Source organism: Saccoglossus kowalevskii, chromosome 7, assembly GCF_978046115.1.
Source record: "Saccoglossus kowalevskii chromosome 7, keSacKowa6.1, whole genome shotgun sequence".
NCBI lineage: Eukaryota > Metazoa > Hemichordata > Enteropneusta > Harrimaniidae > Saccoglossus > Saccoglossus kowalevskii.
The window spans coordinates 18,205,884-18,227,272 of NC_140647.1; the positions used below are offsets into that span (position 1 = coordinate 18,205,884).

Sequence of the window (21,389 nt, forward strand, 5' to 3'; positions counted from 1 at the left end):
ATTTATGTTGTGTATGAAGTGAGCTAATGATTTATGTTGTGTATGAAGTGAGCTAATGATTTATGTTGTGTATGAAGTGAGCTAATGAGTTATGTTGTGTGTGTAGTGAGCTAATGGTTTATGTTGTGTATGTAGTGAGCTAATGATTTATGTTGTGTATGTAGTGAGCTAATGATTTATGTTGTGTATGAAGTGAGCTAATGATTTATGTTGTGTATGTAGTGAGCTAATAATTTATGTTGTTTATGTAGTGAGCTAATGATTTATGTTGTGTGTGCAGTGAGCTAATGATTTATGTTGTGTATGCAGTGAGCTAATGATTTATGTTGTTTATGTAGTGAGCTAATGATTTATGTTGTGTGTGCAGTGAGCTAATGATTTATGTTGTGTGTGCAGTGTGCTAATGATTTATGTAGTGAGCTAATGATTTATGTTGTGTGTGCAGTGAGCTAATGATTTATGTTGCGTGTGCAGTGAGCTAATGAGTTATGTTGTGTGTGTAGTGAGCTAATGAGTTATGTTGTGTATGCAGTGAGCTCATGATTTATGTTGTGTATGTAGTGAGCTAATGAGTTATGTTGTGTATGCAGTGAGCTCATGATTTATGTTGTGTATGTAGTGAGCTAATGATTTATGTTGTGTGTGCAGTGAGCTAATGATTTATGTTGTGTGTGCAGTGAGCTAATGATTTATGTTGTGTATGCAGTGAGCTAATGATTTATGTTGTGTGTGCAGTGAGCTAATGATTTATGTTGTGTGTGCAGTGAGCTAATGAGTTATTTTGTGTATGCAGTGAGCTAATGATTTATGTTGCGTGTGCAGTGAGCTAATGATTTATGTTGTGTGTGTAGTGAGCTAATGAGTTATGTTGTGTATGCAGTGAGCTCATGATTTATGTTGTGTATGTAGTTAGCTAATGATTTATGTTGTGTGTGCAGTGAGCTAATGAGTTATGTTGTGTGTAGTGAGCTAATGAATTATGTTGTGTATGCAGTGAGCTCATGATTTATGTTGTGTATGTAGTGAGCTAATGATTTATGTTGTGTGTGCAGTGAGCTAATGATTTATGTTGTGTGTGTAGTGAGCTAATGAGTTATGTTGTGTTTGTAGTAGGCTAATGAGTTATGTTGTGTATGCAGTGAGCTAATGATGTATGTTGTGTGTGCAGTGAGCTAATGATATATGTTGTGTATGCAGTGAGCTAATGATTTATGTTGCGTGTGCAGTGAGCTAATGAGTTATGTTGTGTGTGTAGTGAGCTAATGAGTTATGTTGTGTATGCAGTGAGCTCATGATTTATGTTGTGTATGTAGTTAGCTAATGATTTATGTTGTGTGTGCAGTGAGCTAATGAGTTATGTTGTGTGTAGTGAGCTAATGAATTATGTTGTGTATGCAGTGAGCTCATGATTTATGTTGTGTATATAGTGAGCTAATGATTTATGTTGTGTGTGCAGTGAGCTAATGAATTATGTTGTGTATGAAGTGAGCTCATGATTTATGTTGTGTATATAGTGAGCTAATGATTTATGATGTGTGTGCAGTGAGCTAATGATTTATGTTGTGTGTGTAGTGAGCTAATGAGTTATGTTGTGTGTGCAGTGAGCTAATGAGTTATGTTGTGTTTGTAGTAGGCTAATGAGTTATGTTGTGTATGCAGTGAGCTAATGATGTATGTTGTGTGTGCTGTGAGCTAATGAGTTAGGTTGTGTGTGCAGTGAGCTAATGATTTATGTTGTGTGTGCAGTGAGCTAATGAGTTATGTTGTGTTTGTAGTAGGCTAATGAATTATGTTGTGTATGCAGTGAGCTCATGATTTATGTTGTGTATATAGTGAGCTAATGATTTATGTTGTGTGTGCAGTGAGCTAATGAATTATGTTGTGTATGAAGTGAGCTCATGATTTATGTTGTGTATATAGTGAGCTAATGATTTATGATGTGTGTGCAGTGAGCTAATAATTTATGTTGTGTGTGTAGTGAGCTAATGAGTTATGTTGTGTGTGCAGTGAGCTAATGAGTTATGTTGTGTTTGTAGTAGGCTAATGAGTTATGTTGTGTATGCAGTGAGCTAATGATGTATGTTGTGTGTGCAGTGAGCTAATGAGTTATGTTGTGTGTGCAGTGAGCTAATGATTTATGTTGTGTGTGCAGTGAGCTAATGAGTTATGTTGTGTTTGTAGTAGGCTAATGAGTTATGTTGTGTGTGCAGTGAGCTAATGAGTTATGTTGTGTGTGTAGTGAGCTAATGAGTTATGTTGTGTATGCAGTGAGCTCATGATTTATGTTGTGTATGTAGTTAGCTAATGATTTATGTTGTGTGTGCAGTGAGCTAATGATTTATGTTGTGTATGCAGTGAGCTAATGATTTATGTTGTGTGTGCAGTGAGCTAATGATGTATGTTGCGTGTGCAGTGAGCTAATGAGTTATGTTGTGTATGTAGTGAGCTAATGATTTATGTTGTGTATGTAGTGAGCTAATGATTTATGTTGTGTATGTAGTGAGCTAATGATTTATATTGTATATGAAGTGAGCTAATGATTTATGTTGTGTATGAAGTGAGCTAATGATTTATGTTGTGTATGTAGTGAGCTAATAATTTATGTTGTTTATGTAGTGAGCTAATGATTTATGTTGTGTGTGCAGTGAGCTAATGATTTATGTTGTGTATGCAGTGAGCTAATGATTTATGTTGTTTATGTAGTGAGCTAATGATTTATGTTGTGTGTGCAGTGAGCTAATGATTTATGTTGTGTGTGCAGTGTGCTAATGATTTATGTTTATGTAGTGAGCTAATGATTTATGTTGTGTGTGCAGTGAGCTAATGATTTATGTTGTGTGTGCAGTGAGCTAATGAGTTATGTTGTGTTTGTAGTGAGCTAATGAGTTATGTTGTGTATGCAGTGAGCTAATGATGTATGTTGTGTGTGCAGTGAGCTAATGATTTATGTTGTGTATGCAGTGAGCTAATGATTTATGTTGTGTGTGCAGTGAGCTAATGATTTATGTTGCGTGTGCAGTGAGCTAATGAGTTATGTTGTGTGTGTAGTGAGCTAATGAGTTATGTTGTGTATGCAGTGAGCTCATGATTTATGTTGTGTATGTAGTGAGCTAATGATTTATGTTGTGTGTGCAGTGAGCTAATGATTTATGTTGTGTGTGCAGTGAGCTAATGATTTATGTTGTGTATGCAGTGAGCTAATGATTTATGTTGTGTGTGCAGTGAGCTAATGATTTATGTTGTGTGTGCAGTGAGCTAATGAGTTATTTTGTGTATGCAGTGAGCTAATGATTTATGTTGCGTGTGCAGTGAGCTAATGATTTATGTTGTGTGTGTAGTGAGCTAATGAGTTATGTTGTGTGTGTAGTGAGCTAATGAGTTATGTTGTGTGTGCAGTGAGCTAATGAGTTATGTTGTGTTTGTAGTAGGCTAATGAGTTATGTTGTGTATGCAGTGAGCTAATGATGTATGTTGTGTGTGCAGTGAGCTAATGAGTTATGTTGTGTGTGCAGTGAGCTAATGATTTATGTTGTGTATGCAGTGAGCTCATGATTTATGTTGTGTATGTAGTTAGCTAATGATTTATGTTGTGTGTGCAGTGAGCTAATGAGTTATGTTGTGTGTAGTGAGCTAATGAATTATGTTGTGTATACAGTGAGCTCATGATTTATGTTGTGTATGTAGTGAGCTAATGATTTATGTTGTGTGTGCAGTGAGCTAATGAGTTATGTTGTGTGTAGTGAGCTAATGAATTATGTTGTGTATGCAGTGAGCTCATGATTTATGTTGTGTATGTAGTGAGCTAATGATTTATGTTGTGTGTGCAGTGAGCTAATGATTTATGTTGTGTGTGTAGTGAGCTAATGAGTTATGTTGTGTTTGTAGTAGGCTAATGAGTTATGTTGTGTATGCAGTGAGCTAATGATGTATGTTGTGTATGAAGTGAGCTAATGATTTATGTTGTGTATGAAGTGAGCTAATGATTTATGTTGTGTATGAAGTGAGCTAATGATTTATGTTGTGTATGAAGTGAGCTAATGATTTATGTTGTGTATGAAGTGAGCTAATGATTTATGTTGTGTATGAAGTGAGCTAATGATTTATGTTGTGTATGAAGTGAGCTAATGAGTTATGTTGTGTGTGTAGTGAGCTAATGGTTTATGTTGTGTATGTAGTGAGCTAATGATTTATGTTGTGTATGTAGTGAGCTAATGATTTATGTTGTGTATGAAGTGAGCTAATGATTTATGTTGTGTATGTAGTGAGCTAATAATTTATGTTGTTTATGTAGTGAGCTAATGATTTATGTTGTGTGTGCAGTGAGCTAATGATTTATGTTGTGTATGCAGTGAGCTAATGATTTATGTTGTTTATGTAGTGAGCTAATGATTTATGTTGTGTGTGCAGTGAGCTAATGATTTATGTTGTGTGTGCAGTGTGCTAATGATTTATGTAGTGAGCTAATGATTTATGTTGTGTGTGCAGTGAGCTAATGATTTATGTTGTGTGTGCAGTGAGCTAATGAGTTATGTTGTGTTTGTAGTGAGCTAATGAGTTATGTTGTGTATGCAGTGAGCTAATGATGTATGTTGTGTTTGCAGTGAGCTAATGATTTATGTTGTGTGTGCAGTGAGCTAATGATTTATGTTGCGTGTGCAGTGAGCTAATGAGTTATGTTGTGTGTGTAGTGAGCTAATGAGTTATGTTGTGTATGCAGTGAGCTCATGATTTATGTTGTGTATGTAGTGAGCTAATGATTTATGTTGTGTGTGCAGTGAGCTAATGATTTATGTTGTGTGTGCAGTGAGCTAATGATTTATGTTGTGTATGCAGTGAGCTAATGATTTATGTTGTGTGTGCAGTGAGCTAATGAATTATGTTGTGTGTGCAGTGAGCTAATGAGTTATTTTGTGTATGCAGTGAGCTAATGATTTATGTTGCGTGTGCAGTGAGCTAATGATTTATGTTGTGTGTGTAGTGAGCTAATGAGTTATGTTGTGTATGCAGTGAGCTCATGATTTATGTTGTGTATGTAGTTAGCTAATGATTTATGTTGTGTGTGCAGTGAGCTAATGAGTTATGTTGTGTGTAGTGAGCTAATGAATTATGTTGTGTATGCAGTGAGCTCATGATTTATGTTGTGTATGTAGTGAGCTAATGATTTATGTTGTGTGTGCAGTGAGCTAATGATTTATGTTGTGTGTGTAGTGAGCTAATGAGTTATGTTGTGTTTGTAGTAGGCTAATGAGTTATGTTGTGTATGCAGTGAGCTAATGATGTATGTTGTGTGTGCAGTGAGCTAATGATATATGTTGTGTATGCAGTGAGCTAATGATTTATGTTGCGTGTGCAGTGAGCTAATGAGTTATGTTGTGTGTGTAGTGAGCTAATGAGTTATGTTGTGTATGCAGTGAGCTCATGATTTATGTTGTGTATGTAGTTAGCTAATGATTTATGTTGTGTGTGCAGTGAGCTAATGAGTTATGTTGTGTGTAGTGAGCTAATGAATTATGTTGTGTATGCAGTGAGCTCATGATTTATGTTGTGTATATAGTGAGCTAATGATTTATGTTGTGTGTGCAGTGAGCTAATGAATTATGTTGTGTATGAAGTGAGCTCATGATTTATGTTGTGTATATAGTGAGCTAATGATTTATGATGTGTGTGCAGTGAGCTAATGATTTATGTTGTGTGTGTAGTGAGCTAATGAGTTATGTTGTGTGTGCAGTGAGCTAATGAGTTATGTTGTGTTTGTAGTAGGCTAATGAGTTATGTTGTGTATGCAGTGAGCTAATGATGTATGTTGTGTGTGCAGTGAGCTAATGAGTTATGTTGTGTGTGCAGTGAGCTAATGATTTATGTTGTGTGTGCAGTGAGCTAATGAGTTTTGTTGTGTTTGTAGTAGGCTAATGAATTATGTTGTGTATGCAGTGAGCTCATGATTTATGTTGTGTATATAGTGAGCTAATGATTTATGTTGTGTGTGCAGTGAGCTAATGAATTATGTTGTGTATGAAGTGAGCTCATGATTTATGTTGTGTATATAGTGAGCTAATGATTTATGATGTGTGTGCAGTGAGCTAATGATTTATGTTGTGTGTGTAGTGAGCTAATGAGTTATGTTGTGTGTGCAGTGAGCTAATGAGTTATGTTGTGTTTGTAGTAGGCTAATGAGTTATGTTGTGTATGCAGTGAGCTAATGATGTATGTTGTGTGTGCAGTGAGCTAATGAGTTATGTTGTGTGTGCAGTGAGCTAATGATTTATGTTGTGTGTGCAGTGAGCTAATGAGTTATGTTGTGTTTGTAGTAGGCTAATGAGTTATGTTGTGTGTGCAGTGAGCTAATGAGTTATGTTGTGTGTGTAGTGAGCTAATGAGTTATGTTGTGTATGCAGTGAGCTCATGATTTATGTTGTGTATGTAGTTAGCTAATGATTTATGTTGTGTGTGCAGTGAGCTAATGATTTATGTTGTGTATGCAGTGAGCTAATGATTTATGTTGTGTGTGCAGTGAGCTAATGATGTATGTTGCGTGTGCAGTGAGCTAATGAGTTATGTTGTGTATGTAGTGAGCTAATGATTTATGTTGTGTATGTAGTGAGCTAATGATTTATGTTGTGTATGTAGTGAGCTAATGATTTATATTGTATATGAAGTGAGCTAATGATTTATGTTGTGTATGAAGTGAGCTAATGATTTATGTTGTGTATGTAGTGAGCTAATAATTTATGTTGTTTATGTAGTGAGCTAATGATTTATGTTGTGTGTGCAGTGAGCTAATGATTTATGTTGTGTATGCAGTGAGCTAATGATTTATGTTGTTTATGTAGTGAGCTAATGATTTATGTTGTGTGTGCAGTGAGCTAATGATTTATGTTGTGTGTGCAGTGTGCTAATGATTTATGTTTATGTAGTGAGCTAATGATTTATGTTGTGTGTGCAGTGAGCTAATGATTTATGTTGTGTGTGCAGTGAGCTAATGAGTTATGTTGTGTTTGTAGTGAGCTAATGAGTTATGTTGTGTATGCAGTGAGCTAATGATGTATGTTGTGTGTGCAGTGAGCTAATGATTTATGTTGTGTGTGCAGAGTGAGCTAATGATTTATGTTGTGTGTGCAGTGAGCTAATGATTTATGTTGCGTGTGCAGTGAGCTAATGAGTTATGTTGTGTGTGTAGTGAGCTAATGAGTTATGTTGTGTATGCAGTGAGCTCATGATTTATGTTGTGTATGTAGTGAGCTAATGATTTATGTTGTGTGTGCAGTGAGCTAATGATTTATGTTGTGTGTGCAGTGAGCTAATGATTTATGTTGTGTATGCAGTGAGCTAATGATTTATGTTGTGTGTGCAGTGAGCTAATGATTTATGTTGTGTGTGCAGTGAGCTAATGAGTTATTTTGTGTATGCAGTGAGCTAATGATTTATGTTGCGTGTGCAGTGAGCTAATGATTTATGTTGTGTGTGTAGTGAGCTAATGAGTTATGTTGTGTATGCAGTGAGCTCATGATTTATGTTGTGTATGTAGTTAGCTAATGATTTATGTTGTGTGTGCAGTGAGCTAATGAGTTATGTTGTGTGTAGTGAGCTAATGAATTATGTTGTGTATGCAGTGAGCTCATGATTTATGTTGTGTATGTAGTGAGCTAATGATTTATGTTGTGTGTGCAGTGAGCTAATGATTTATGTTGTGTGTGTAGTGAGCTAATGAGTTATGTTGTGTTTGTAGTAGGCTAATGAGTTATGTTGTGTATGCAGTGAGCTAATGATGTATGTTGTGTGTGCAGTGAGCTAATGATATATGTTGTGTATGCAGTGAGCTAATGATTTATGTTGCGTGTGCAGTGAGCTAATGAGTTATGTTGTGTGTGTAGTGAGCTAATGAGTTATGTTGTGTATGCAGTGAGCTCATGATTTATGTTGTGTATGTAGTTAGCTAATGATTTATGTTGTGTGTGCAGTGAGCTAATGAGTTATGTTGTGTGTAGTGAGCTAATGAATTATGTTGTGTATGCAGTGAGCTCATGATTTATGTTGTGTATATAGTGAGCTAATGATTTATGTTGTGTGTGCAGTGAGCTAATGAATTATGTTGTGTATGAAGTGAGCTCATGATTTATGTTTTGTATATAGTGAGCTAATGATTTATGATGTGTGTGCAGTGAGCTAATGATTTATGTTGTGTGTGTAGTGAGCTAATGAGTTATGTTGTGTGTGCAGTGAGCTAATGAGTTATGTTGTGTTTGTAGTAGGCTAATGAGTTATGTTGTGTATGCAGTGAGCTAATGATGTATGTTGTGTGTGCAGTGAGCTAATGAGTTATGTTGTGTGTGCAGTGAGCTAATGATTTATGTTGTGTGTGCAGTGAGCTAATGAGTTATGTTGTGTTTGTAGTAGGCTAATGAATTATGTTGTGTATGCAGTGAGCTCATGATTTATGTTGTGTATATAGTGAGCTAATGATTTATGTTGTGTGTGCAGTGAGCTAATGAATTATGTTGTGTATGAAGTGAGCTCATGATTTATGTTGTGTATATAGTGAGCTAATGATTTATGATGTGTGTGCAGTGAGCTAATGATTTATGTTGTGTGTGTAGTGAGCTAATGAGTTATGTTGTGTGTGCAGTGAGCTAATGAGTTATGTTGTGTTTGTAGTAGGCTAATGAGTTATGTTGTGTATGCAGTGAGCTAATGATGTATGTTGTGTGTGCAGTGAGCTAATGAGTTATGTTGTGTGTGCAGTGAGCTAATGATTTATGTTGTGTGTGCAGTGAGCTTATGAGTTATGTTGTGTTTGTAGTAGGCTAATGAGTTATGTTGTGTGTGCAGTGAGCTAATGAGTTATGTTGTGTGTGTAGTGAGCTAATGAGTTATGTTGTGTATGCAGTGAGCTCATGATTTATGTTGTGTATGAAGTGAGCTAATGATTTATGTTGTGTATGTAGTGAGCTAATAATTTATGTTGTTTATGTAGTGAGCTAATGATTTATGTTGTGTGTGCAGTGAGCTAATGATTTATGTTGTGTATGCAGTGAGCTAATGATTTATGTTGTTTATGTAGTGAGCTAATGATTTATGTTGTGTGTGCAGTGAGCTAATGATTTATGTTGTGTGTGCAGTGTGCTAATGATTTATGTTTATGTAGTGAGCTAATGATTTATGTTGTGTGTGCAGTGAGCTAATGATTTATGTTGTGTGTGCAGTGAGCTAATGAGTTATGTTGTGTTTGTAGTGAGCTAATGAGTTATGTTGTGTATGCAGTGAGCTAATGATGTATGTTGTGTGTGCAGTGAGCTAATGATTTATGTTGTGTATGCAGTGAGCTAATGATTTATGTTGTGTGTGCAGTGAGCTAATGATTTATGTTGCGTGTGCAGTGAGCTAATGAGTTATGTTGTGTGTGTAGTGAGCTAATGAGTTATGTTGTGTATGCAGTGAGCTCATGATTTATGTTGTGTATGTAGTGAGCTAATGATTTATGTTGTGTGTGCAGTGAGCTAATGATTTATGTTGTGTGTGCAGTGAGCTAATGATTTATGTTGTGTATGCAGTGAGCTAATGATTTATGTTGTGTGTGCAGTGAGCTAATGATTTATGTTGTGTGTGCAGTGAGCTAATGAGTTATTTTGTGTATGCAGTGAGCTAATGATTTATGTTGCGTGTGCAGTGAGCTAATGATTTATGTTGTGTGTGTAGTGAGCTAATGAGTTATGTTGTGTATGCAGTGAGCTCATGATTTATGTTGTGTATGTAGTTAGCTAATGATTTATGTTGTGTGTGCAGTGAGCTAATGAGTTATGTTGTGTGTAGTGAGCTAATGAATTATGTTGTGTATGCAGTGAGCTCATGATTTATGTTGTGTATGTAGTGAGCTAATGATTTATGTTGTGTGTGCAGTGAGCTAATGATTTATGTTGTGTGTGTAGTGAGCTAATGAGTTATGTTGTGTTTGTAGTAGGCTAATGAGTTATGTTGTGTATGCAGTGAGCTAATGATGTATGTTGTGTGTGCAGTGAGCTAATGATATATGTTGTGTATGCAGTGAGCTAATGATTTATGTTGCGTGTGCAGTGAGCTAATGAGTTATGTTGTGTGTGTAGTGAGCTAATGAGTTATGTTGTGTATGCAGTGAGCTCATGATTTATGTTGTGTATGTAGTTAGCTAATGATTTATGTTGTGTGTGCAGTGAGCTAATGAGTTATGTTGTGTGTAGTGAGCTAATGAATTATGTTGTGTATGCAGTGAGCTCATGATTTATGTTGTGTATATAGTGAGCTAATGATTTATGTTGTGTGTGCAGTGAGCTAATGAATTATGTTGTGTATGAAGTGAGCTCATGATTTATGTTTTGTATATAGTGAGCTAATGATTTATGATGTGTGTGCAGTGAGCTAATGATTTATGTTGTGTGTGTAGTGAGCTAATGAGTTATGTTGTGTGTGCAGTGAGCTAATGAGTTATGTTGTGTTTGTAGTAGGCTAATGAGTTATGTTGTGTATGCAGTGAGCTAATGATTTATGTTGTGTGTGCAGTGAGCTAATGAGTTATGTTGTGTGTGCAGTGAGCTAATGATTTATGTTGTGTGTGCAGTGAGCTAATGAGTTATGTTGTGTTTGTAGTAGGCTAATGAATTATGTTGTGTATGCAGTGAGCTCATGATTTATGTTGTGTATATAGTGAGCTAATGATTTATGTTGTGTGTGCAGTGAGCTAATGAATTATGTTGTGTATGAAGTGAGCTCATGATTTATGTTGTGTATATAGTGAGCTAATGATTTATGATGTGTGTGCAGTGAGCTAATGATTTATGTTGTGTGTGTAGTGAGCTAATGAGTTATGTTGTGTGTGCAGTGAGCTAATGAGTTATGTTGTGTTTGTAGTAGGCTAATGAGTTATGTTGTGTATGCAGTGAGCTAATGATGTATGTTGTGTGTGCAGTGAGCTAATGAGTTATGTTGTGTGTGCAGTGAGCTAATGATTTATGTTGTGTGTGCAGTGAGCTTATGAGTTATGTTGTGTTTGTAGTAGGCTAATGAGTTATGTTGTGTGTGCAGTGAGCTAATGAGTTATGTTGTGTGTGTAGTGAGCTAATGAGTTATGTTGTGTATGCAGTGAGCTCATGATTTATGTTGTGTATGTAGTTAGCTAATGATTTATGTTGTGTGTGCAGTGAGCTAATGATTTATGTTGTGTATGCAGTGAGCTAATGATTTATGTTGTGTGTGCAGTGAGCTAATGATGTATGTTGCGTGTGCAGTGAGCTAATGAGTTATGTTGTGTATGTAGTGAGCTAATGATTTATGTTGTGTATGTAGTGAGCTAATGATTTATGTTGTGTATGTAGTGAGGTAATGATTTATGTTGTGTATGTAGTGAGCTAATTATTTATGTTGTGTGTGCAGTGAGCTAATGATTGATGTTGTGTGTGCAGTGAGCTAATGAGTTATGTTGTGTGTGTAGTGAGGTAATGATTTATGTTGTATATGAAGTGAGCTAATGATTTATGTTGTGTGTGCAGTGAGCTAATGAGTTATGTTGTGTATGTAGTGAGGTAATGATTTATGTTGTATATGAAGTGAGCTAATGATTTATGTTGTGTGTGCAGTGAGCTAATTAGTTATTTTATATATATAATTAGGTTGTGTGTTTTTATGCAAGCAGCGAGCTTGGCAGTTTTGTGTGTGTAATAAGCTAATAAGTTAGAAGTCAAGAATATATCACAATCTATTATGTGTGTTTCGTTTCAGCACATTCAGTCGAGCCAACACCAGCTGCTCACATAATTAGTACTTCATATTACTTGTTTCTACTTATTCCTGTATTTCTGGTGTTGATACTGTTGTTTTACTTAATACAACGACGTGAAAGATCTTGGCGATATCGACATTTTGGTTCCGCTGAATTCAACATGATTATTAAGGTAGAATTCTGTTCCATTTAATTAACTGTAATCATTACACTGAATATACCGATATAATGTCAAGTAATCAAGTACATGGGTGTATATGTATTGTCATTTTTGACTCATTATATGCATGTTGTTATTTATATTCAAATTATTCGAAAAACCTGCACGTTTAAAGCGGGAGGGTCGTCACCTGCGCATGCACTGGAATTGAGTCCCAACCGATAATAACAACACACGCTAACAACGCAATGGCTCATGGGTAGATGCTTGTTTGTAAACAATGACACGCTATGGCAATCTGACGCATGCGCTGGTGACGACTCCCTCGCTTTAAGCTAAGCATCTTACATCATCTGCCCAAACTCACAGTCTAACATTCAATATACAGTATTCAAAACATTCCTTCATTCTTGATTACGAGTTAGATTTTATCTCACTGCTTGATTTCTGTAAATGTGTCACTATATAGACTATACGCTCATTGCGTTAGGTTTATTGTTACCTGGATAATATTTTCCATAGCAAAGTATTTTATAAGAAGTGAGAGATCATTCCAACCTGACCCACTACAACGTTTCCAGAATTCTGCCTTCAGGCTCAGTGGTTGCATGTAGTAAGCGTAATCATCTCATTGCGGCATACACATCTTGTGTTCAACTTTTACTTTCTAAACGGGACACTCTGTTCAAGAACTAAATACTATTGCGCAAGAGCTTTCTCTGTTGCAGCTCCTAAACTCTATTACCAATTTGAAGTCAAAAAAAATGTTTTTTGTTGTTGTTTTTTTCGCTTTGTTATATGTGATATATATATAATTATCATCGTTATCAAGATATTTTAGACTATGAGGGAAGCCAGAAAATCAGCTATTTTCTCGGCTTTTGATTCTGATTAATATGACTGTATTTAAAACACCGTAAATTTGTTTTATATATGTTCATGTAATTCCCGGAATGATTAACTTTAAATTAAAGAATCATATTTGAGACAGATTGGTTGAAACAACTCAAAAGTTATCAAAATCTGAATAAAATGATGTTTTTTTTTGGAGGGGAGTACAAACTTTTTTAAGTGGAACAAACACATATTGCGGAATACAAAAAATGATTGTTTTTACAAAAAATCCAAAAAATTGATAACAAACTATTGTTGAATTTATCTCTATGTAGGATTTTGTTAAAAACTGGAATTTTCCAAATATTGACTTGAACAACTGGATGCTTAGTCACTCGCAGCTGAATGTTGCAGGACCCATTATTGGATCCGGTGAATTCGGAAAAGTTGAATGTGCTTCTCTGCAGATAGAATCAGTCTCCATACAGGTAGCTGTGAAGTCGGTGATTCCAGGTATGATGGTACATCGAATACTGTGATATAGACAATATATCTAGTACACTAAAGTATGTAGTACATACCATTAAAGGGGAATCAAAACAGATGCGTAAATCCGATTACCGATTAGAAATTAATAATTACGTCTATCTAAATGAAGACTTCCTGCTTGTGTTATATAAATACAATTACATCATTATCTCTAAAGGTAACTGTAGGACAGCCTGTTACCGCGATTTTTGCAATGAAGCAGAACGCTTGATAACCTTACAAGAACACAACAACATCATTAAACTGTATGGTTTTGTAACTAGAGGAGGTAGGTTTATTTTTGTATCTTTCGATAGAAACCGAGCTAAGTCCAAATTACAATTTTATCGAAAACTTCATATTTGAAAGTGAAATTTGCTGCGTAAAAAAAGAGTAAGTTTTGGATACAAACATAGAAGTATTCCTTCAATAGACAATGAAAACCAGAGTTTGTATTACTTATGTATACAGGTTACTTGAAACGGGGAAGTCGTCACCTGCGTATGCGTAAGATGGCCATAGCGTGTCACTGTTTACAACAAGTGTCTACCCATGAGCCTTTGCATTTTTAGCATGTGTTGTTATCGTCGCTTGGGACTCAATTCCCGCATGTGTGCAGGTGACCACCCTCCCGCTTCAAGTTTTACACTATTTCTTTGTTTTTATTCTCAACATTTTTATTTTACGATAAATCATTATTTTGTTTATATGAAAGAAAAAATGACAAACTTAATTATTTATTCATGCTCAAACATACTCAAATAAGTTATCCACATTGCATTTTTACTAATTCCTTTTCATGAATAGTTAGATTCAAAGTATATTGCCATTGAACATATCATACATGGTGACATTAAGGGCGGTGGTCGTGGATATTCAACACATAGGAACAAAGATGGCAACTTTGACTGTTCGCAGACGAACGAGTACAAATTGAGATGTTACTAAACTTTAACTATGTAATTTCTTTAGTGATTGGAAGGTATCGAAGGAGTTAACAACAGTAACTAGTGCATGTTGCGCCGAGATAAAAAACTTGTACTAGTGATTTTCATTAGATCATTGCATTGGATTGTGGGAAAATCAATGTTTATCAATACAAATGTCGCACATGCGCGGCACGACGTCCACCGCCCTTTAAACATTGTCCATGTTTCTATGCATTGTTTTAGATACGTTTAATAATATCATTGTCATGTACACATAGATCCGAAGTATATCGTCATCGAATACGCCAAGCATGGTGATTTGAAGTGTTATCTGCATACTCTGAGAAACAGCGTGATTACAGTCGCCATAGAAACAAGACTTGTGAAGATCGCTATGAACGTTGCCTCCGCATTAGAGTACATGGAAACATTGAGGGTAAAATACGTAGTTAAATCATGGACACTGTTGTTTATGGCAAATGAACCACTTCGCACGAAGTGGTACATGTGCCGCAACCATCAAGTGACAATGATTTACCTAATTTGTACCATGTCACGAATTGGGTTGGTTTATTATTACACTTATCAATGTAACCAATGATTCGGAACAGTGGAAGCGGTGATGGGAAAGAATTGAAGACTTATTGGGAGGCAAAAAGTTCTTTTGTTTTCTCGCTCTCAGCGAGATATCGGTGGTCATTTGGATGAAATTCTATTGCAGCTCGAGACTGTATAAACAATACTTCAATGAAAATGAAATGAAAACGTCTATCTGTTTTTTTGTTTAGTAACTAATATAATGTTGCTTGTTGTTTCATATAGTGCCCCCTCTCCCGGTGAATTCAAACGAAAGTCTAAATTCTCATTTCAGATCGTACACCGTGATCTCGCATGTCGTAACATCCTTCTAACAGAGGATTACATAGCAAAAATTGGTGACTTTGGTCTGAGTCGTGACGTATACGAGAGTGGAGAATACTCCCTTCTGCAAGGGGTAAGTCGTTATTATTATAGCTATAGCTGTGTTTGGGACAAACAGATCACATGAGGACAACGTGTGCAGACGACAGACGGCGTTACTTGTCACTCTTGACGTCATTTGAAACAAATAGGTCGCTTATATTTCAACGTGCACCAGTTCTAGAGTTTTCATTGTATTGACAAAAGATATCTTTGACTGGTCATTTATCTTGTGCGCACTTGTGAGTGCAAGAAATAGAAAATTTCCCGAACGAACATCACAAGAAAAGTAACTAAAAAGTAACTCGCGGCTGTAAAATGTCCAAATGAACCTTTGCGATTTTAGCATGCGTTGTTATTGCCTGAGACTCGATTCCCACGCATGCGCAGGTGACACCCCTGGGAAACTAGAGTTTCGCGTGAAATCGTGCTAACAATGCTATACACAAGTATTTGATTTCTTTCAGGCTGAAGGTCAAGGTCCCTTGCCATTGAGATGGATGCCACCTGAATTATTGAATAGAGGAATATTCGAACCCAAAAGTGATGTGTAAGTTTATTTATTGATGACGTAATATTGTTATCTGTATTGTAACCATGGTAGTGTATATTACATCACCGGTCATCTTCTTCTCTGTATTTCAGGTGGTCATTTGGTGTTGTCATGTGGGAAATAGCTTCCTTGGGTAAGTCATGGATTTCATCAGTGTTAAATGTATCATTACATTCATAAATGCGACTTACAATGGTTAACATTTAAGTCACTTGGAGCTGAATTCAAACTTTGTATTACTGAGAAGGTTACTGCACCATTTCATATGACATTTCGGACTGTTTCGCGACTCGAATAAATTGTCAGGTGACCTCGTTTTTTTTAATTTTAATTTTAATTTTCGGTATCCTGATGGCAATAATCTGAAATAATGAAAGTATGGTGAGAAGGAAATTTTCAATTCTGAGCAAATCTCTTTATAAAAGCAATGTGGACAACTTGTAATAAATCTGGGCGCATTCTGTGGAATGAATGATGCTACGTTTCATGGCCAACACAACGTTTTTATTTACATTAAATCATATTCTACTATTCCTACCATATTAAACAGAATTATTTCAAAATGCTAAGAAACATAAAATGAATTATCCACCCTGTCCAAATCTACACAGAAACGAATATATCAACGGAAATCTATCAACGTGTTTTTGTTTTTAAATACAGGAGAAACTCCGTTCCAAACTCTTCCAGTGTTTGTATTCAGTAAAATGTTGGACGATGGCACAAGACTCCATAAACCAAATAACTGTACAAACAAAGCGTAAGTGTATTATAACACCTTCGTCTAAAAAAGTAATTAAAAATTATTATATTTAAATATTACTAAACATTTTAATTATAATATTTATATTTTATATTGTTGTACTATCAATGTAGATATATTCTTATGTACAAATGTTGGCTTAAACATATCGAATCTCGACCCTCACCAAGCACATTGCTGGAAGAACTTGAAGAGTTTTTGAGTGAAAATGAGGTATATAATAATTTATTCATATATTTTTGTTATTGAAAATTCATTTTCCCATCATACATCATTTCCAATCAGCCACTTCCTCTGATGTCAACATTTCTGTGGCATCGAAATGATGTAATTATATTTTGAATGAACGTTTAAACCCGCAATTACGTTTGGTTGTGTAGTCGTTCATCTAGAACATGGTTATTCTCTCACTTTTTTGTTATCGACCGACAACTACAGATCAAAACAATATTTATGATGTGAATGGTCTTTCTTTTACCCACTTACACAGAAGCGCCTCATCGCTAGAGGGCACAGTTTTTAGAAAAGCTGTATTGTTTTGACATTTTTAACGATTTACCTTTCAAGAATTTATAATTATTGCAACTACCATACTTACACTGTGCTTTCATCCTAACCATAAGTGAACGTCAAATGTAAATACAGAATTCAATTCATGACATTTTTTTTTCCAGAAAATATTCACCAATATTCATCCAGATGCGCTGAGTCACGTGGTAGACGAGTCACAAGTATAGATGTGTGTTGCAGTGTTACCTAGCAACGTGTTTTAAATCGATATAATATTTATACTGCCAAAGCGAAGTCAGCGTGGACCTTCCGTTGCGAGACACGATACAAACGCAGATAGTTATACATTTTGAGAATAAAAACAAGCAGGTTAGACATATATAGACCCACACAATAATAAAAGCAAAATCTTTCAAAATACATCTTCCATGATACTTGATGATGCAACTAAGTACTACTCGGAAACACACAACTATACCTAACCAACTGATGTGTAATGTACTGTTTAGTCTTATTTTCTATATCTTGGTAATTCATATATTTATAAAGCAAGCAATTTGTAGTGTACCGGTAGTAGTATACATGTTCTTTTAATACTTCATTCACTATTGTATGCATGTACCAGCAACTCACAATAATAGCGCAAACAACAACTTCATGTACCACGCATTCGGTCCAATATAAATAGTTTAAATATTTGAAATTTTTGTATTTTTTATATTTTGTTGAGTTGAATAAACTGTTTCCATACTCTTTTTACAGTGATTATCTGTCGAAGTCATTAATATGCCGTATATAGGAGTTGGTTGACTAGCGTTCTATCATACTCCCTGTTCTGTGTTTTTTCCCCATGAGTACACGTTAGCGAATACAGTGCCTGTCACAAGTGGCAATCTAGCCATTCAAATATACGATTTGGGGAAAAACACTCCATAGATATGATCATGTAACCAATTAATTGGATATGGACAAAATAGAGAGAAGGCTAACGTTTATCGACGTGTTCGGCAGTTAAAACCCTAAACGGGAATCTAGTTGTCACCCCCCCCCCCCAATTTTGAAGATTGAAGATTAGCAGATGTTAAAAACAACAAAACAATGCACACATTGATTCAAATCCAGCATTGTTAAAAAGACCGTTTCATAATATTTGTATTTAACAATCATTATAATCTATATTTGCTTAATATTTTATACGTTGTTAAAATTTGTACACAATAGCTTTAAGAACCACATAACTACGGCTGGCAATGATACTCTTGATCATAGAAAGAGAGAACAGGTAAAAATCATGGCAGTGTCATGTGTGGCTCTTTACAAAATATGATATCGGAACGAGCAATGTTCGACATTTCTGTCTAAGTGAGTAGGGTAAATTTGTATGAAATAGTAGTTTCGAAGTCACGCGATTGTCAGGTTATCTGGATAACTGACATTATTACACGATTTCAAAATTAGAAATAACTCGCCAAATTCAGTGCCATGCACCACTACTACTGGCACAGCTAGGTACATCACAATAGTTCATTCATTGTACATGCATTTTGGCATAATGGGTAATAGACCACCGATATCTCAAGAGCGAGATAATTATTGCCTCGCAAATAGTGTTCCCTTTCTCTCGTTGTCATCACGTCTACTGTTCCAATTACCATAGATACATAGATCGGTGATTTATTCACCATCATTATACACGTATTCAAACATACATGTATATGAATACGTCAGTTATGAAAATCTGGAAATAGTTTACAGCAATTGAGTTAAGTTTCAATTGAAATTTGATAATACTACAGAGGAATATTATAACAATTTAAAATTACCAATACAAGTATTGGTAATTAATTGTGACAAAATCACTTTATGCTACTGTTTTGTTCTGTGAGCAGAAACTATAACAACAGTTGTTTAACATAATTGGTTTATGTGTGTAATTTTACATACGACTTCTAGATGCATAGAACCTAATTTTCCGTGATCACTTAACGCCGAAAAGACGAGTTCGAGCACAGGGAGTTGGACAAACTTGTGTATTTTAATAAATTATTAAATAATAAAATGTTATATAACTTTTCTTTTACCTCCCCCCTCCTAGTATCGATTTCAAGTAATCACTGATCTTTGTTCAGTTTTTGATTTGTGTTGACAAGTATGTGATATCGGCATCAAACCGTGCCATTTTACCTCTCTTGAATTGGACCATGAAACGAATGCACGTGCATACGTATCTTAATGCACATAGTGTATGCATGAAGTATAGATGTGACAAAATATAAACTTATTGCATAGTGGAACAGTTATAAAATTAAACAGTAGAAAATAAAACTTGACATTTCCTGTTAATCCTTGTATCTTATTCCTCCAAACACCATAATAAAATGGAAATGGTATCCATAGCAGCGAATTCCCATACATGTTGCAAACTGAACTATAAAAAACGAAAGTTGCAATCTTAAGTTAATCATATTTTACATACTTATACTTCCCAGTCAATAATTTTTAACTTCAAGTTTGGTTAACTATTAATTAAACATAGACTTACAATTTAGATGTGATTAGCAAAAGTGGGCGTGGTTTCTAAAATTTGGGCGTGGTCATTTTCGTAACTCAAACAATTCATCATCTACCTAATTTGCATAATGATTAGTACTTGAATTATCAAAAACTGACTAATCATTATGCAAATTAGGTAATTAATATTACCCAAAACTAATCAGGACTGTGCATTGTCCAAGTTTCATCAAAATCCAAAAATGTTTTTTTTTAGATAAGAGTGAAAATTGGGTAATTAATATGCATGGATTACAACTAAAAAAATCAGCGCATTAACCCAGATCATCTATGTACTAAGTTTCATTGAAATCCAATATGTGGTTCTTTAGATATCGAAGGAACCCTACACACGTACGTACGTGCATGCATACTTACATTCATACACACATACAGACACACCAACTGTAAAGACCGTTTTGCACACAGGACTGAATGGGGACTGTCATGGAAAATCTTGGATGCAGCCTTTAACCCAAAGAGAGACTTTTCAGAGAGTTCTGTGCTTCTTAGGAAATACTCTGTAAAGTGGAGGAGGTATTATTTTGAAATTTTGAGAGAATGTTTTTTCTGGAGAAACCAATCAATGAAAATATATCATGATAAATTTGTTCTTGAATGATCCTTCTCAGATTTTCAATTAAAAAAAAATCCGTGTAGACAAACTTCTCAAAATAGCTTTAATTTTAAATAGAATTTAAATGTTTGCAATTACAGTGTTGTAGCATAATTGAAGTGTGTTTTTAAATAGCATATTTTCTCAAAAAGTGAGACTTTATCAATAAATTATTTCAACAGTTACATTTGAACATGTATGACAGATGTTGTGTAAACATACAGATAGAATGTGAAATTACATGTATGGTACTTGGCTGTTGTGTAAACGTACACATAGAATGTGAAATTACATGTATGGTACTTGGCTGTTGTGTAAACATGCACATAGAATGTGAAATTACATATATGGCTCTTGGCTGTTGTGTAAACGTACACATAGAATGTGAAATTACATGTATGGTACTTGGCTGTTGTGTAAACATGCACATAGAATGTGAAATTACATGTATGGCTCTTGGCTGTTGTGTAAACGTACACATAGAATGTGAAATTACATGTATGGTACTTGGCTGTTGTGTAAACATGCACATAGAATGTGAAATTACATGTATGGTACTTGGCTGTTGTGTAAACATACACATAGAATGTGAAATTACATGTATGGTACTTGGCTGTTGTGTAAACATGCACATAGAATGTGAAATTACATGTATGGCTCTTGGCTGTTGTGTAAACATACATATAGAATGTGAAATTACATGTATGGTACTTGGCTGTTGTGTAAACATGCACATAGAATGTGAAATTATATGTATGGCTCTTGGCTGTTGTGTAAACGTACACATAGAATGTGAAATTACATGTATGGTACTTGGCTGTTGTGTAAACATGCACATAGAATGTGAAATTACATGTATGGCGCTTGGCTGTTGTGTAAACATACATATAGAATGTGAAATTACATGTATGGTACTTGGCTGTTGTGTAAACATGCACATAGAATGTGAAATTACATGTATGGCTCTTGACTGTTGTGTAAACATACATATAGAATGTGAAATTACATGTATGGTACTTGGCTGTTGTGTAAACATGCACATAGAATGTGAAATTATATGTATGGCTCTTGGCTGTTGTGTAAACGTACACATAGAATGTGAAATTACATGTATGGTACTTGGCTGTTGTGTAAACGTACACATAGATGTGAAATTACATGTATGGTACTTGGCTGTTGTGTAAACATGCACATAGAATGTGAAATTACATGTATGGCTCTTGGCTGTTGTGTAAACATA

At 35.2% G+C, this 21,389-nt stretch overlaps 1 protein-coding gene across 1 annotated transcript in view; it reads left to right on the top strand.

The window, feature by feature from the left end:
* Nucleotides 1-17,748, top strand: part of LOC102805264 (uncharacterized) — a 47,839-nt gene extending 30,091 nt beyond the window's left edge. The window contains exons 14-23 of the mRNA XM_085501829.1: nt 11,746-11,918; nt 13,076-13,253; nt 13,447-13,557; nt 14,476-14,633; nt 15,069-15,191; nt 15,625-15,707; nt 15,803-15,843; nt 16,374-16,470; nt 16,587-16,686; nt 17,148-17,748. Of these exons, the coding sequence (XP_085357955.1) occupies nt 11,746-11,918; nt 13,076-13,253; nt 13,447-13,557; nt 14,476-14,633; nt 15,069-15,191; nt 15,625-15,707; nt 15,803-15,843; nt 16,374-16,470; nt 16,587-16,686; nt 17,148-17,210 (1,127 nt within the window). The 3' untranslated portion in view covers nt 17,211-17,748. The remainder of the gene's footprint in view (nt 1-11,745; nt 11,919-13,075; nt 13,254-13,446; nt 13,558-14,475; nt 14,634-15,068; nt 15,192-15,624; nt 15,708-15,802; nt 15,844-16,373; nt 16,471-16,586; nt 16,687-17,147) is intronic.
* Nucleotides 17,749-21,389: the final 3,641 nt, after the last annotated feature.